The 17,327-nt window shown below is 44.1% G+C and overlaps 1 protein-coding gene across 9 annotated transcripts in view; it reads right to left on the bottom strand.

The window, feature by feature from the left end:
- Window positions 1–14,771, bottom strand: part of PML (PML nuclear body scaffold) — a 52,650-nt gene extending 37,879 nt beyond the window's left edge. For all 9 annotated transcript variants that reach the window (XM_020897963.2, XM_070477537.1, XM_070477540.1 and 6 more), the window contains exons 1-2: window positions 14,518–14,771; window positions 12,135–12,601 (exon numbers count right to left, since the gene is read on the bottom strand). In XM_020897963.2, coding sequence (XP_020753622.2) covers window positions 12,135–12,601; window positions 14,518–14,652 — 602 coding nt within the window. In that variant the 5' untranslated portion in view covers window positions 14,653–14,771. The remainder of the gene's footprint in view (window positions 1–12,134; window positions 12,602–14,517) is intronic.
- Between the last annotated feature and the right edge of the window lie 2,556 nt (window positions 14,772–17,327).

Genomic DNA, 17,327 nt, shown 5'->3' with positions numbered 1-17,327 from the left:
CTTTACGGCAAATAGATGGGGATACAAGGGAAATAGTGAGAAACTTTATTTTCTTGGGCTCCAAAATCACTGCAGATGGTGACTGCAGCCATGAAATTAAGACGCTTGCTTCTTGGAAGAAAAGCTGTGACAAACCTAGAAAGTATATTGAAAAGCAGAGAGATTACTTTACCAACAAAGGTCCATCTAGTCAAAGCTATGGTTTTTCCAGTAGTTGTGTACGGATGTGAGAGCTGGACCATAAAGAAGGCTGAGCACTGAAGAACTGATGCTTTTGAACTGTGGTGTTGGAGAAGACTCAGGAGAGTCCCTTGGACAGCAAGGAGATGAAACCAGTCCATCCTAAAGGAAATCAACCCTGAATACTCATTGGAAGGACTGTTGCTGAAGTTGAAGCTCCAATACTTTGGCCTCCTGATGCAAAGAGCCCACTCACTGGAAAAGACTCTGGAAGCTGGGAAAGATTGAAGGCAAAAGGAGAAGTGGCCAGGAGAGGATGAGATGGTTAGATAATATCACCGACATGAATCTGAGCAAACTTCGGGAGACAGTGGAGGAGAGGAGCCAGGTATACTGCAGTCAGACATGACTGAGCGACTGAACAACAAGTCTAATTTTACTTCAATATCCTTTTCTTTTCTTCAAAGTCAAGGAAAATTAAACATAACATTGCTTAAATAGCAAACTTCCTTTGAATAATTTAATTCTAAGGGCAAATACAATCTCAGCTCTAAACAAGCAACATGCAGAATTCTTTTTTTGCAGCTGGGCCTGGTTGTTAGTTGAAGACTGCCTGCATGTGGAGGCTGGGAGCACCAGGGCAGGCTCTGTGCAGACAGAGTCTGCAGTCAGGAAATCCTATGTCCTGTCCTGGTCTTTGCTCGGATAAGACCTCTTGCTTGGGAATGAGTTCCCATTAATATTCTGGCCTCTTGCAACAATTCTTTCTTTCTCAATAATCTTATAGGAGGATGTGGAACAGAACTATCCTGTGACCCAGCAATCCCACTCCTGGGCATATACCCAGGAAAACCATAATTCAAAAAGCTACATGCATCCCAGTGCTCAATGAGGCACTATTTATAATAGCCAAGACATGACAGCAACCTAAATGTCTACTGACAGAGGAATGGATAAAGAAGATGTGGTACAGATACAATGGAATATTACTCAGCCAGAAAAAGGAATGAAATCGTGCCATTTGCAGAGCTGTGGATGGACCCTGAAACTGTCATACACAAAGAAGTCAGTCAGAGAGAGATGAATAAATACCATATAACATCGCTTATATGTGGACTCTAGAAAAATGGTATAGATGATCTTATTTGCAGAGCAGAAACAGACATAGATGTAGAGAACAAAAGTATGGATACCAAGGGGGGAAGAAAGGGAGGGATGAATTGGGATATTGTGATTGGTGTATATACACTACTATGTATAAAATAGATAACTAATGAGAACCTACTGCACAGCACAGGGAACTCTACTCAGAGCTCTGTGATGACCTAAATGGAAAGGAAACCCCCAAAAGAGGGATAGATGTATATGCATAGGAAAAGGGAACTCACTCCAGTATTCTTGCCTGAAAAATCCCATGGACAGAGGAGCCCTATGGTCCATGGGGTCATAAAGAGCTGGACACGACCGAGTGACTGAGCATGTATATATACAGCTGATTTACTCCACGTACAGGAGAAATTAACACAATACTGTACAGTAACTATACTCCAACAGAAATTAATATAAAAAAGAAGACGAGGTCAGATCCAACCAGAAGAGCCCATTCTCTGACCATACTGGAAAAGGCAAAGTTTCCTACTTGAAAAGCACTGCTCCGGTACCAAGGAGTCAAAGAGCACCACTCAATGCTGGCTTCATACCTGTCCCCTGCACTCTGCTTTCTGCTGCCACTGTATGATGTTGCCTCTGCCCTGAACGCTTCCCTAGGCTGTCCAGGGTGCCTCTCCCCACCTGTTGCAAATCATCCCAACTTCTGGTCTTGGGAACGCTTTTCCCAGTTGATCATCTCATCATACTTCTCAAACTAGATTACTTTTTGTTTGTTCAGTCACTCAGTCATGTCCAACTCTGCGACCCCATGGACTGCTACACGTTAGGCTTCCCTGTCCTTCACCATCTCCCGGAGCTTGCTCAAACTCATGTTCATTGAGTCGGTGATGCCATCCAACCATCTTGTCCTCTATCATCCCCTTCTCCTCTTGTGTTCAATCTTTCCCAGCATCAGGGCCTTTTCCAATGAGTCAGCTTTCTGTATCAGGCAGCCAAAGTATTGGAGCTTCAGCTTCAGCATCAGTCCTTCTAGTGAATATCCAGGACTGATTTCCTTTAGGATGGACTGGTTGGATCTCCTCTGCAGTCCAAGGAACTCTCAAGAGTCTTCTGCAACACCACAGTTCAAAAGCATCAATTCTTTGACACTCAGCCTTCTTTATGGTCCAACTCTCACATCTGTACATGACTACTGGAAAAACCATAACTTTGACTATACCGACCTTTGTAGGCAATGTCTCTGCTAATAGGTCTTTCATTTCCCCCACTCAACTATAGCTACAGTTCTTCCTGCCTACAAATTTTAACGGTCCTAGATTGATTCCCCTCCCCTACCCCTACCCTAAGGCACTCCCAAGCACACGTGATGATAAGGCTGGCAGCCACCTTGACCTCCAGGACAGGCTGTCCATGGCTGTGTGAGACCCTGGCCGTCTCCCCATGCGGCCATCTCTGCATTCCTGCAGGCCCCACCTGCACCATGGCCTCAGCCTCCTAAGGCGGCTCCTTTTTCCCCAGGTCCAGATTCTTTGCTTCAGTTTCAGGTTGGGTCATACACCCAACAATAAATTGGTAAATCTCAAATTCTTTATGGAAGAGGAATGGCAACCCAGTCCAGTATTCTTGCTTGGAGAATCCCATGGACAGAGGAGCCTGGTGGACTACAGTCCATGGGGTTGCAAAGAGTCGGACACGACTGAGTGACTAACACTTTCATTCTCAAAATGCAAATAAGCATGTAGCCAAGAAAAAAAAAAAATCTGGTCTCCCTGCTCCTAAACTTGCTCACCTCAATCAAATAGCAGAGTAGAGAGAGAGGATTGGAATACTCTCCCGCTCTTTGCCTTAATTCCTCTCGGGGGTTTCCAACAGAGTCCCCATAGATCCACTCACACTGTGTTCTCCAGGATATTCACTGGTGTAAGAGCCAACTGCAGCGAAATGGGGAAAACCGAGAACCTTCTTTGTCCTGGAAATTACAGGACAGAGTCATAACTCTTCCAACTCCGCCATGCTCTTTCTTTCTTTTTTAATAATTGGATTTATGTGTTTTCGGCTGTGCCGAGTCTTTGTCCCTGCATGAGCTTTTCTCTAGTTACGGAGAGCCAGAGTTACTCCAGTTGCGATGCCAGGGCTTCTCACTGCCGTGGCTTCTCCTGCCGCGGAGCACGGGCTCTGGGGCGCACAGGCTTCAGCAGCTGTGGCGCGTGGGCTCTGTAGTTGCAGCGCCCCAGCTCTGGAGCACAAGCTTAGGAGCTGTGATGCACAGGCTCGGCTGCTCTGAGGTACGTGGGATCTTCTCGGACCAGGGTTCGAACCCATGTTCTCCAGCACTGGCCGGCAGATTCTTATCCACTGAGCCACCAGGGAAGCCCTCTCCCCCATGTTTGAGCCGAGCTCACCCTTCTAGCCCCTGCCATCCTGCACACCCCTTACCTGGAGTTCCTGAAATGCAGCAGACTTGCTGGAGCCTCTCGATTTGCACACGCTCCCTCCCCTTTCTGCTTCCTTACCTATCAGCCTAAGTTGGAAGCTGTAGTCCCCAGCCAGCAGCCAATCCAGGCTAGGTAGGTGGCCTTTCTTGAGCTCACTTGCCCAGTGTCTGCCTTCCTTCTTCCTCCTGCCCTTGAATAACTGACTGAGTACACATGGGACGCTGGCCCTCTGGCAAGGGAAGACGGGAGGGAGAGGACAGTGTCTTTTCACACTGTCCTTAGGGCAACTATGGGCACAGAGTGACCCACGTGAGCCGGCTTCCTCAAAGCCCTTTGCAGCCTTGATTGTTAATTGCAGATCTGGTTCCTTCACCAGACTGTGACCTCAGAGGTCGAGGGCTGTATCTGTTTATATTGATACCCAAGCACCTAGCAGAGGGCCTGCTATGTAGTAGGAAGGTGGGCTGAAAGAATGGACTCCAGAGGCATGCTGACCAAATGCCAAGGGCCCCAGGGAGGACCCTCCGGGGCTGGGTTTAAAAGTTTAAAGCCATTTCTGATGCTGCCTCCTAGTGTGAACCATAAGTCAGCTCAGTGTCAAAGGATGGAAGGGTTTATTATTGACTTGTAAGGTGAAGGAAGTTGTGGGTTATTTGTGACATTGAGGTTTTGCACAGAAGAAACAAGTTGAGGTTTTCTAATAATCGCTGGTAAAATGTGAAACAATGTGAACTGTCACTGTGTACGTATGGTTTTTAAATAACATGGTCAGCTTTTTGAAGCCATCTACCATGCACAAGGGAAAGGAATCCTGTCCTCTTTCTGGAAGGACTTCCTTGCTCATTATACCTGGGGAGAAATCCACGCCCACCCCCACACTAAAAGGTGAAGCACTCCGTAAGCTACCACCATCCTGGGGCTCTGGCGGAGGTACTGTCCTTATTGCAGGGTGGGAGATATAAACTGTGGTTCATACAACTGCTGCCCATCAGCTACTAAAACTGTGCGATCTAGACGTTCACATTTACATGTGAGGAGACAACACAAAACCACAGGATCTATAAAGAGGATTAGCAGCCAAAATGGGGACCAAACTGACTTCTGGCTCACATTGAAAAAAGGGTAATATAGGAAACATAAAACTTCCAAAACTTCTAAGTCTGTTAGTTAGGGAGATTTAAGAATATACATCGAGAAAAGAACAGGCCGACAAGAAAAAGCATCTTGAGAAAACTGACCTTATTTGGCAATTAAAAAAAAAAAACAAACATGATTGCTAGGGAGAAAACCTAAAAAAAAAAAAAACTCAACATAAGTAGTAAATAGTAGAAAGAAGTCTCAAAAAAAAAAAAAGAGCTGGTGGATTAGAAAATCAATTCAAGTACCTATGAGAATCTGGAAGAAAAAAGGCAAAGTAACGGAATTAATGGAATTCCTGGCAGGCTATAGTCCATGAGGTTGCATGTGGACACGACTGACCATAGAGAGTGCCATACTGAGTGACGTTAAGTTAGACAGAGAAACACAAATATCATATGATGTCACTCATATGTGGATTATTTAAAAAAAAATGATACAAACGAACTTATTTACAAAACAGAAATAGAGTTAAAGATGTAAATACAAACTTATGGGTGCCAGGGGGAACACGGGTGAGGGGTAAACTGGGAGACCGGGATTGACATAAACACGATGCTGCTGCTGCTGCTAAGTCGCTTCAGTCGTGTCCAACTCTGTGTGACCCCATAGACGGCAGCCCACCAGGCTCCGCCGTCCCTGGGATTCTCCAGGCAAGAACACTGGAGTGGGTTGCCATTTCCTTCTCCAATAAACACACTACTATATATAAAATAGATAAGTAATAAGAACCTCCGGTTTAGAACAGAGAACTTGACTCATTACTCTGTAATGACCTATTTGGGAAAAGAATTTAAAACAGAGTGGATATATGTGTACGTATAACTGATTCACTCCGTTATACAGCAGAAACTAATATCACATTGTAAATTAACTATACTCCAATAAAAAATTAATTTAAAAAAAGCCACACATACAAATACTTGTAAAAAGAAAAACATAAGCAAATGAACAGAGAGCAATACATAAAAAAGTAGAAGACAATTTCTTTGAGCTGAAGAAAGACTTGAATTTTCAGTTCAACAATGTCAGAGAGGATTATTGAAAAAAGAAAAGACCTATAGCTTGAAGAAATATTTTCAAATAAAAAAGTTACATAAAAGTTATCATCAGGGGCTTCGCTGGTGGTCAAGTAGTTAAGAATCCACCTGCCAATGCAGGAGACACAGGTTGGATTCCTGGTCTGAGAAGATTCCACATGCCTCGGGGGCAACAATGCCTATGTGCCAAAACTACTAAAGCCCACACGCCTAGAGCCTGTGCTTCACAAGGAGAAACCACTGCAATGAGACACCCTCTCACCGAGAGTAGCCCCCTCTCTTTGCAACTAGAGAAAGGCTGCATGCAGCAACAAAGACCCATCACAGAAAAATAAAGATCTTTTTAAAAATCCTTAGCAAACAAAAACAGATTACGCAGAGAGGAAATATAGACAATAATTGACTTTCTCACCTGCAACACTGAAGGCCACAAATGTACAAAGCAATGTTTATGTATTCCAAGATGAAAGATTTGTGATTGTGACCTCAGAATTTTACAACGAGCTAAACTTTCCTTGTGACTCCATGGTCTCACTGTCTAGGGCCTGGGTTTGATCCCTAGCCAGGGAATTAAAAGCCCACAAGCTACATGACACAACCAAAAAACATTATAAATACATAAATGTGACAGCAAAAGAACCTGCAAGTTAAGATACTCAAAGTTCTGGAAAGTATGCTTCAAAAAATCAACCAAAAAATTTACTTGAAGTATTCCAGTCAACTGGGAAATGAATAACATTAAATAATTGAAGAAAGAGGAAGATATATTATAGAGAAAATTATTGTGGGCAGCAACACCAATTAGAATCTAAGGTCATAAATAACAAGTGGGTTACAATGTGATAACTAACTGCCAAAAAAAGATGCTTAGGATAGAAAAGACAGAAAATTTGGTAATAATCTAGAGATAAAATTTCATATTAATCCAACTATATCTGAATGTGGGAATGGAAGGAGAGAAGAAAAAGTTTGCTAAAAGTTTTATGCTATCTGGAAGAACAGTTGTAGTCTACTCTTGATAGTTCAGTTGGAAAAGAATCTGCCTGCAATATAGGAGACCTGGATTCGACCCCTGGGCCGGGAAGATGCCCTGAAGAAGGGAATGTCAACCTAGTATTCTTGCCTGGAGAATTCCACTGACAGAGGAGTCTGGGTATCTACAGTTCATAAGGTTGCAAAGAAATAGATGCAACTGAGCAACTAACCACACACACACACACACACACACACACACACACACTCACACACACTCACTCACTCTTGATGGTGAGAGAGAGATACACACACACACATATGTTCTAATATGTTTGTTAAAAAATTTAAACAAGAGTAGAAAGAGGAGATATAGATACATCTCTACAAAGAATACACATTAAAAAAAATGTGAGGAATATGCTAGTCAAAGGCCCCAAAGAAAACCTCAACACAGTCATAGATACAACTCTTAAATACTAGTTTACCATATTGTAGAAATTAACATCAAACATTTAAATCAAACAATACAAGCCACTTGAGAATTTTAGAAAACATTCTCCCCCACACTCTTCTAACAAGGAGAAAATGTTTGAAAAGAGAAAAGACTGAAATTAGAGATATTTGAGAAATGATTGACTATGATTACACTACTTGTCAAAGCTATGGGAGGCAGGCAATATTATACTCAAAGAATGCAGTAAACAATGAGGATAGCAAGTAAATGAATTAGATGTTTAGTTCAGTTAGATGAATAATGAGAGAAGAGTACAACAAAGAAAATAATGATGCTAAAAATAAAATGATTAATTAGAAAAAAGGAAAACATTAATATCAGCAAGCAATAAAAAGACCAAAAAAAGAGCTAGTGCTTTGGAAAGACCACTAAAATAAGCACAAATATGCAACATTAGGAGGCTTCCCTGGTAGCTCCGGCCTGCAGTGCAGGAGACTCGGATTTGAACCCCGGGTCAGGAAGATTCCGCTGGAGAAAGGGAATGGCAATCCACTCCAGTATTCTTGCCTAGAGAATCCCACGGACAGAGGAGTCTGGTGGGCTACAGTCCATGGGATTGCAGAGTCGGATGTGACTAACACTTTAACTTTCATACAACATTAGAAATAATGGAGAAGGAAATGGCAACCCACTCCAGTATTCTTGCCTGGAAAATCCCATGGACGGAGGGGCCTGGTAGGCAACAGTCCGTGGTGTCGAAAGAGTCGGGGACACGACTGAGCGACTTCACTTCACTTCACTTTGAGACAAGAGCCCTCTGTGTCTCCTCTTGCCTGGCAAAGGAATGAAACTTTTCTACTTCACCCCCCCTCCAAAAAAAAAAAAGAAATAAGAAAGGGGACACAATTACAGGTATAGAGGAGATATTTAAATTGTAAGATAACTCAAGATGATTTAGAAAACATTCCAGAAAATCTGATTCATGACCGTCCCCAAAAAGGGAAAAAAATCTACTCTTCAAAAAAGGCACCTGTCTCAGATAGCTTTTCAAGAAACTTCTATAAGCTTGAATTGCTTATGTCCTTTATTCTACAACAGAGAAATTATAAGAATAGTATTTTAACATTTATTGAGTATTTAATATGTGCCAGGCATATGCAATTTATATATATCATCATGTTCAAAAAAGCTTACAAACTCATTGAAAAAGATTAGTATCAAATAGATACGAAAACTTGACAAGGAAATCATACATATGCAAAAAAATTGAGCACATTTACAAATATAGATAATAGCCTAGATAAAACAATAATAAATGGAATCAAGCTAGAAACTAAAATAATAGTATGTCATGACCAAATACAGTTTTTCCTCCTGGGAATTAATGGTTCAACATAAAGAAACCTAGTGATATCATTCATTATACTAAAAAGTGAAAGGACACCTTCAGAATCCAAAGAACACCTATCCCTGAGTTAAAACAAGACAAGAGCAACAACAAAACTCTTAGTAAACTAGATGTACAAGGCAACTTTCTTAATGTGATTTTTAAAAGTCACCTAAGGAAGTCAACAATAAACATCATACTGAACAAGAAACCATAAGAAACTTTTTCATGAAAGACAGGTACAAAGCAAAGTTGCCTTTTCTAACCACTTCACATTATACAATGTTGCCCTGGCAGTTCTGGCCAAATCAGTGAAACAAAGCTACAAAAAGGTAATATGTATAAATATTGGAAGGAAAAAAGTTTTTATTATTCCTAGGTGATATGACTATTTACCTATAAAATCTGAAAAAAAAAATCAATGGAAAAACTTACAAGAATAAAAGAGCCCAATAGGATGGCTAGATATAGTATGTGTGTGTGTGTTAGTCACTCAGTTGTGTCCAACTCTTTGTGACCCCATGGACTGCAGCCAGCCGGGTTCCTCTGTCCATGGGATTTTCCAGGCAAGAATACTGGAGTGGGTTGCCATTTCCTTCTTCACTATATATATACACATACATACACATACATATTAATGAATGTTAATCAGTTAAAAACTATAATGGAAAAGATTCCATTCATAATATTATTGCATATTATCTCATAGGCAGTGCGCGCTCAGTCATGATCACCTCTTTGAAACCTCATGGACTATAGCCTGCCATGCTCTTCCCGTCCATGGGATTTCCCAGACAAGAATAATGGAGTGGGTTGCCATTTCCAGGAGCTCTTCCTGATCCAGGGATCTAACCCATGTCTCCTGAGTCTCCTGCATTGCAGGCAGAATCTTTACTGCTGAGCCATCTGGGACCTTCACTACATGTTGTAAATTTAACTATAATTTAAAAGTTCAAGATATTTGTGAGAGCGTTAAAAGTTCACACAGATATGCTATCTTTTTGCTAAAAAAGGGAAAAATAAGTCCTATAAGACTATATACTTATATCTGTGTGTATATTCATAAACTCTGGAAACTTTTAAAGTTGGTGAAAGTGAAAGTCATTCAATCATGACTGACTCTTTGTGACCCCATGGACTATGCAGTCCATGGAATTCTTTTTCAAACCCAAAAGATGTAACCAGAGATGAGGTCAATTCATCCAAGATTTAATTCCATCTCAATCAAAAATCCCAAAGAACATACGAATTCTGAAGCTGCCTGAATTGTAAGAGCAAAAGAAGCCGCACAAATTGTAAAAGCAAAATTATTTCTGAAGAGTGGGAATTCAACCTACTAAATATAAAGCTACTGAATTCCTTATAGCAGTAAGGATTGGCATAGGAATTGTGTTCTGCACTCTGTTGGTGCAGAACAGAGATTTACAAACATATTCATGACTACATGGACATGTAGTACAAGGTTAAAAGGGCATTTCAGATCAAAGCGAAGAGCCGATTATTCATAAGCTAGAGGAATATATGGTACAACATGGGGCACATAGCCAATGTTTTATAATAACTATAAGTGAAGTATAACCTTTAAAATTGTAAATCACTATCCTGTACACCTGTAACTTATAGAATATTGTACATCAACTATGCTTCAATTTTTAGAAAATGGGAAAAATCAAACAAAAAGAGTGGATTATTCAATGAAAGTTGTTGAGAGAACTGGCTTTCTATCTGGAGAGAAACGAGAAGCAAGTGTTCCTATCTTATATCACACACAAAGATAAGTTCCATGGGAGTTAAAGATTTAATGATAAAAAGAAACTATTAATATAGAGTATAAGTAAATATTTTCAATATTGGCATAGGCAAAATCTTTCCTAGGATGACCAAAGCCAGATACCATAAAGGAAGAGATTAATGGATTAGACTATATAGAACTAAGAACTTGAACACAACACCTTATATTAAATGAATGACAAAGGTCAACACAGGAAAAATGTCTGCACTATAACAAGCTCTTATAATTGAAGTGTAATTCCTAAGAGTAAACAAACCAACAAGCAAAGAACCTCAGTAAGCAATTTACAAATGAAGAAGCTCAATGACCAATAAACACATGAGAAGTCACTGGACAACCTCAATAATAAATAAAGAAATCCAAACTCAAACAATAATATCAGCCCTTGTGGAATCTGGTAGCACAGGTGGTAAACCTCCTAGCAGGAAGCAAGCGTAAGTTATAGTTTAGCAGGAATGGAACTCTGTCTGAGTGTGCCCCTTATGGGCAAAGAATACCTTCACTTTGTAAGCTGATCCCCAAGAATCTTATACGGCTATTTGTTGTAGGTGGGTGAGAGGAAAATGTTAAAAGTTCACCCAGGTATGCTATCTTTTTGCTAAAAAAGGGAAAAATAAGTCCTATAAGACTATATACTTATATCTGTGTGTATATTCATAAACTCTGGAAACTTTTAAAGCTGGTGAAAGTGAAAGTTGCTCAGTCTTGACTGATTCTTTGTGACCCCATGGACTATGCAGTCCATGGAATTCTCTAGGCCAGAATATTGGAGTGGGTAGCTTTTCCCTTCTCCAGGGGATCTTCCCAATCTAGGGATCGAACCCAGGTTTCCTACATTGCAGGCGGATTCTTTACCCGCTGAGCCACAAGGGAAGCCCTTTAAAGCTGGTAACAATGGTTAACCTTGGATTGGGGAGGGAGAAGGGATGGGTATTAGGCAGATGTGGGACAAAATGGAATGGAGACTTTGTTCTCTCTGTAAGTTTTGTTAGCAATTTTTTGAACCGTATTAATGTATTTTACTTGTCTCAAAAAACCTGAATTTAAATTCCTGTGCTGTTTGGTAAAAATAATTAAAATGGGACTTGACTTTCTTCATATAGACCCTCCCAGGAAGTTCGGGAGTGCTTTTGAACCAGGAACTAACTACCCACATCTCATTCTACAATCTAGCTTAGGGGACTGAGTGGCAGCGCTTATGGAAAATTCCACTCTTTAAGAGTTTTTATTTTTTAATTTTTATTTATTTATTTTTTCTTTAAGAGTTTTTAAAGGGCAGTTTGGTAACATGTATTGAAATGTAAAACTTTCATATCCCTTCACCGAGTCACGGTATTTTAAAAAATTTATCCTGAAGAAATGACTGGATATGGGTGAAAAGATAATTCTGCAGCATTATTTTCTTGTGAGGGGAAACTGGGAACTATTACTATCCATCCATTCCCACGGGAAAGAGTAAACTTTCATGGCTACTGATACTGCTGGTGTGTGGACCACACTGTGAGTTGCAAGACCTCAGAAGCTCCTTGACCCACGCCCCGGCTGTTAGGCTCTGGATCTCTGCTCCCCGCACCCTCTACCTGGCTCTTAGATGCACCACCCCACCCTCGGCCGGCCTGCTCACCTGGTCAGCATAGGAGTGCGGTGATTGGGGTTGGAGCAGAAGATGTTGTTGGACTTGCGGGTGCCGTCCAGAAACTCCCGTATCGACTGGCTGCGGAGCTCCGCCAGGGGCCGGGCCTCGTGCTTGAGGAACCACTGGTGCGCCTCAAAGCACTTGTGGCAGATAAGCTGCTCGCACTCGAAGCACCAGTAGTTGGCCGGCTCTTTGCAGCGGGTGCAAAATGCCTGCTCGCGTGCGATCTGCTGGTACACCGACAGCCGCCGCTGCAGGCTCTCGAAGAAGACGTTGTCCAGGGCCTGCGTGCCGGCGCCTGAGGGCCAGGGGGCCTGGCAGACCGGACACTGCACGCCGGACTCCTCCAGGCATCCTGAACACAGCGTGTGCAGACAAGGCAGGAGCTTGGGGCACTTAGCTTCTGCCCGGCAGCCCTGGCAGCGCAAGAACTGGAACTCTTCCTCCGTGGCTTGCTGGGGAATCAGAGAGGGAGGTGAGACGTGAAGTCCCAGGAGTCCCCACCCGACCGGATACCCATCCTGTGGCTGCATGCTGACAGTGGCACTTCCTGTTTCATACCAGGCTGTCACTGGATGACACAAAAACCCAGGCTTATCAGTATCCCAGTCCTCCACTGACTTAGGCCTTCCCACACTCACTCCACGATTTACTGAGCATCTGCTTCTCATGAGACAAGATACCCAGATGTATAGCAGCAGTCCCCAACCCTTTGGGGACCAGGTTATGGCTTCCTGAAAGACAGTTTTTCTATGGGTGGGGTGATGTAGGGATGATTTAAATGCATTACGTTTATTGTACACTTTTTTCCGTTTCCACTGTGATAATTTGGTAGTGCAAGCGATGAGAGCAGCTGTAAGTACAGATGAAGTTTTGCTCTCTTGCTGACTGCTTGCCACTGTGAACTCGGTTCCTAATAGGCCAGGACAAGTGCCAGTCCGTGGCCTGGAACTTGGGGACCCCTGATTCCAGGACAAATCCTTGCCTTCAAGGGACTTTAAAAAAGGAGATTCATTAAATGTGGGTCATAAAGCCTCACACAAAATGCTTACTGCACTTTGATGGTTCCTCAAAAACTTAAACATAGAACTACCATAGGCTCCAGCAATTCTACACCTAGCTATATACCCAAAAGAACAGAAAACAAGGATCCAGATGCTTGTACATCCATTATTCTGTACACAGCATTACTCACAAAGGTGGAAACAACTCAAGTGTCCATCAACAGATAAATGGAAAAACAAAATGTAGTATGTACATACAATGGAATATTATTTAGCCTTAAAAAGGACATTCTGATACATGCTACAACATGAATATACCTTGAAGACATCATGTTAAGTAAAGCCAGCCAAACACAGAGATAAATACTGTAGGATTCCACTTACATAAAATATCTAGACTAGGCAAATTCAGAGAGACAGAAAGTAGATTCGAGGTTACCAGCAACTAGGGGGAAGAGGAGAATGAAGAGCTGGAAGGGTACAGATTTTGTTTCAATGAAAAAATTCTGAAAATAGACGGTGGTGATAGTTACAAACATTGTGGGATGCATTTAATGCCACTGAATTGTACACCTAGAAACAGATAAAACATACATAACATAATACAGTACCTGGCACATGAGAAATACTCAAACATGTTAACTAGTATTGTAAACATTATTCCTAGGTGTTATAATGCAACTAATAAAAGTTAATGCAATATGGTATTATTTGTACTTTCATGAAAGAGAGTAAAAAGGGCCTGGAAGAAAACAGAGCAAGTGATCTAAGCACTTTCTTTGGGGGTGGGGAGTTTGTGCAGGAAAAGACCAGTAAACCCCTAAAAAACCCCTTGGGATGAGGGTTGAGGGAGCATGGTGCTCCAGGAAAAGGATCCAAGAAGTTTCCTGGAGGAGAAACCACAGGAACCCTGAGCCTTAGCCAAGACACCTCTCTCCCACTTTCTGATCTGGGAACAAGGGTTCTGGCTTTTGCACACCTGGCACATGTCCGGGGTTGCCAGGCGGGTACAGTAAGACTACTACCTCCATTTTCCGTAACAGGTGGTCCTTCATCTGAGGTAGGGGATAAGAGGCATGTCGCCAGCTTGGGCGGAAGAGTCTGGCTCGGAGTTCCACTCACCCTCAGCATCACCCCGCTGCTCCTGGGGAATCGCAACCCAGAGACCCCTCCCTCAAACTCATGCTGATCCCCCTTTCTACTTTCCACGACCCCTAACCCTGCCGAGAAGGTCAGGACCCTCGCACCTGGTCTCCCTTCTTTGCGTCATTTTTCAAGGTACTTGGTCAAGTTCCCCAGTCCCCCCATTCCACCGACCATACCTAATTAACAAAGCCCGAATCCCATCTCCCCAAACGCAGTAGTACCTCTGTGGGGCTGTCGCTGTGGCTGGACTGGTGGCCTTCGGAGAGTGACTCCGGGGGAGGCATGCTGGGGGAGTGGGGCAGCGTGGGGTCCTGCTGGGGCCCCGGCGATCCGGTCGGTTCCGGATCCTGCTGCATGGAGTCCCGCGCAGTTTCGATTCTCAGTTTTGCTCTTGGAGAGCGGAGAAGCTGAAACAGAGGCAGGCGCCAGAACGCTGAGCTCCAGGAGCAGCCCTAAAGGGGAGGTGCCAGCTCAGGGCCCGCCTCCCAGAGGAAGTGAGACACTAGCTACCGGCAGTTCTAGGAGCGGAGAGGCTGGGCCAGGGTCCTGAAGACACGCCCAGAGCGGTGAGGAGGGAGAGGAGAAGTCACCCGCTGGACTGTGGCAGAACTTCAGGATAGAGGCCGTCCCTGCCCTCGGCGTGGAATCTTTCATTCAGCTTACCCTGGCACAGCTTCGTGCCAGCCCTCAGATGGGAGCAAGAGCCACACAGCCGGGCCACGTGTGGCCCCTACTTTGGAAAAAAAAGTCAAAGTGTTAGTCTTCTAGTCGTGTCCAACTCTTTGGGACCCCATGGACTGTCCTCTTCTAGGCTTCTCTGTCCGTGGGATTCTCCAGGCAAGAATACTGGAGTGGGTAGCCGTTCCCTTCTTCAGGCCATCTTCCGTACCCAGGGATGGAACCCAGATCTCCTGCACTGCAGGCAGATTCTTTACTGTCTGAACCACCCCAGATCTAACAGAGGAGCAGGCTCCCAAAGGGAGATTTTCACAGTGTTGAGAGACTGGCTGGAGAGGAGATCATGCAGCTGGGATTTGAAGTGATGGTGGGAAGTTGCCAGGGATTCAGAGGCCGGGGATGGGTGAGCGACCCTTCAAACCGAGAGAACAGCACATGCAAAGCCATGGAGGTTTGAAACAGAACCTGTTTGGAAACTAGTTTTGAAAAAAGCAACTCGTTTTGGTTATTTTCAGATTCAAGAAGGGACCCATGCATAATGTCAGGCCAGGATGGGCTGAGCAAGATGATAGCTAAGGAGATGGACCAGGGTTGTGGACAACAGAGTTGGTGAAGGGTTTGGAAATAAGGAACCATGTCCATTGTGTATGTTAGGACAGTCTCTCTGACAACCTAGGCCAGGTGATCTGGGAGAGTGGCTGTGGGATGAGAGGAGGGACCCGAGTCAGACACTGGGAGGATGCTGAGTGGACATGAGGGGGAACAGGATGATGCCTGGTGTGACAGCTGGAAGGGCTGGTGGATCTGAGGCAGTAGGGAATGGGGAGAGCTGGTGGGCAGGTATGAGAAAAGTGAGAAGACAGCAAGTTAGCAATGGGTCAAAGGAGAAGTCCCAGCTCTCAGCTGGTGAGGGGAGAAGGCACAGCTCCAGGTGGCATCACTGGGCCAGTGCTCCTGTCTTCAAACCTCAATGCATTCCAATCATTGTGATGACTCCCATGTACCCATTTTGTGCTCAGTTCCAGCTTGGGACAGACCAGAGGGACAGTGACAGGACCTTGCCTCTTGTACCACTTTAATAGTTGGGGGTGGGGTGAACTTATAGTTCAGGGTGGGGGTGGGAGGATAGGTGAGAACTAATTCCTAGGGACAGTGCAAAAACCTCAAGAGCCTACTGCATGCACCCTGCTCCTTGATCAGTGCCCCCAGGGTTTTAGAACCAGGCTATGAAGCTAGGAAAAGCCAAAGATGGTAAGCAGCCATTTGCAGAAGGGACCTGGAAGTGGACTATGGCTGAGGGGCCTTAGGAGGCAGGACCAGAATGTGTGGAACAAGAAGAGCTTTATTAATTTCTCTGCCCACTTTGGAACACAGCCTGCCTTGTGGGAAACTAATACTTGTTGGTATACAGAGTAAATTCACATTTTGCATTTGGTTTTCTCAAGCCAGGAAGAAGCAAGTTACCTCTGGGTACCGGGATTGTGGGGTGTGCTATTTCAGCATCTGCATGAATGAGGGTCTTGCCTCTGTGATGCTCGGGAGGGCTGCCCTGGGATAGCACTGTGCAATCCCCTTCTTTACTATGCCTTGCTCCCCGAGATCTGCACACAGAATTTCTTTCTTTTTGTGCCTGAGCTCAGGCCCTCCTGCCCCAGGTTGACCCACAATGACCTGGTTACCCCTTCATTCAACAGACAAGCACTGACATCCTCTCTTTGCCAGGCCTTGCTTGCTGGGCTTTGTTGTTGTTCAATTGCTCAGTCATGTCCGACTCTTTGCAACCCCATGGACTGCAGCACGCTAGGCTTCCCTGTCCTTCACCATCTCCCAGAGTCTCCTGGAGCTTGCCTCAACTCATGTCCATTGAGTTGGTGATGCCATCCAACCATCTCATCCTCTGTCGTCCCCTTCTCCTACTACCTTCAATCTTTCCCAGCATCAGGATCTTTTCTAATGAGCCGGCTCTTCGCATCAGGTGGCCAAAGTAATGGAGCTTCAGGGATACGAATGGGAATAATGTGCTGATTATGCCTTGGAGAAACCCTAAAGGCAACCTTCCCCAAATCCCGTCCAGAGTTTGTTAGTTTGTGCTGAGACTGCTGGTAGCATTTCTTTGCTTCTGGAGAAGATTCAGCTCCTGAAAACTCCCTTACAAAGCTCAGCTTCTCTTCCTGCTCCTTTTCTAAGACCCAGTGGAAAAATGTGTATGAGGAGCGGACCGCTGCGGGCCTCCAGGAACACATACTACCCTTCCTCCCAGCCCCGCGGTCGCAGTTCGGTCCTCCCAGCGCAGAGGGCGCTACGCAACGGTACAAGCCGGGCGCGGTTGGCCTCCTCCTCCTGCGCTCGATCC

The sequence above is a fragment of the Odocoileus virginianus genome, chromosome 16 (assembly GCF_023699985.2).
Source record: "Odocoileus virginianus isolate 20LAN1187 ecotype Illinois chromosome 16, Ovbor_1.2, whole genome shotgun sequence".
In the NCBI taxonomy this organism is placed as follows: Eukaryota; Metazoa; Chordata; class Mammalia; order Artiodactyla; family Cervidae; genus Odocoileus; species Odocoileus virginianus.
Note: the sequence above shows the minus strand (reverse complement) of the source record. Positions and strands in the feature narration are given on the sequence as shown.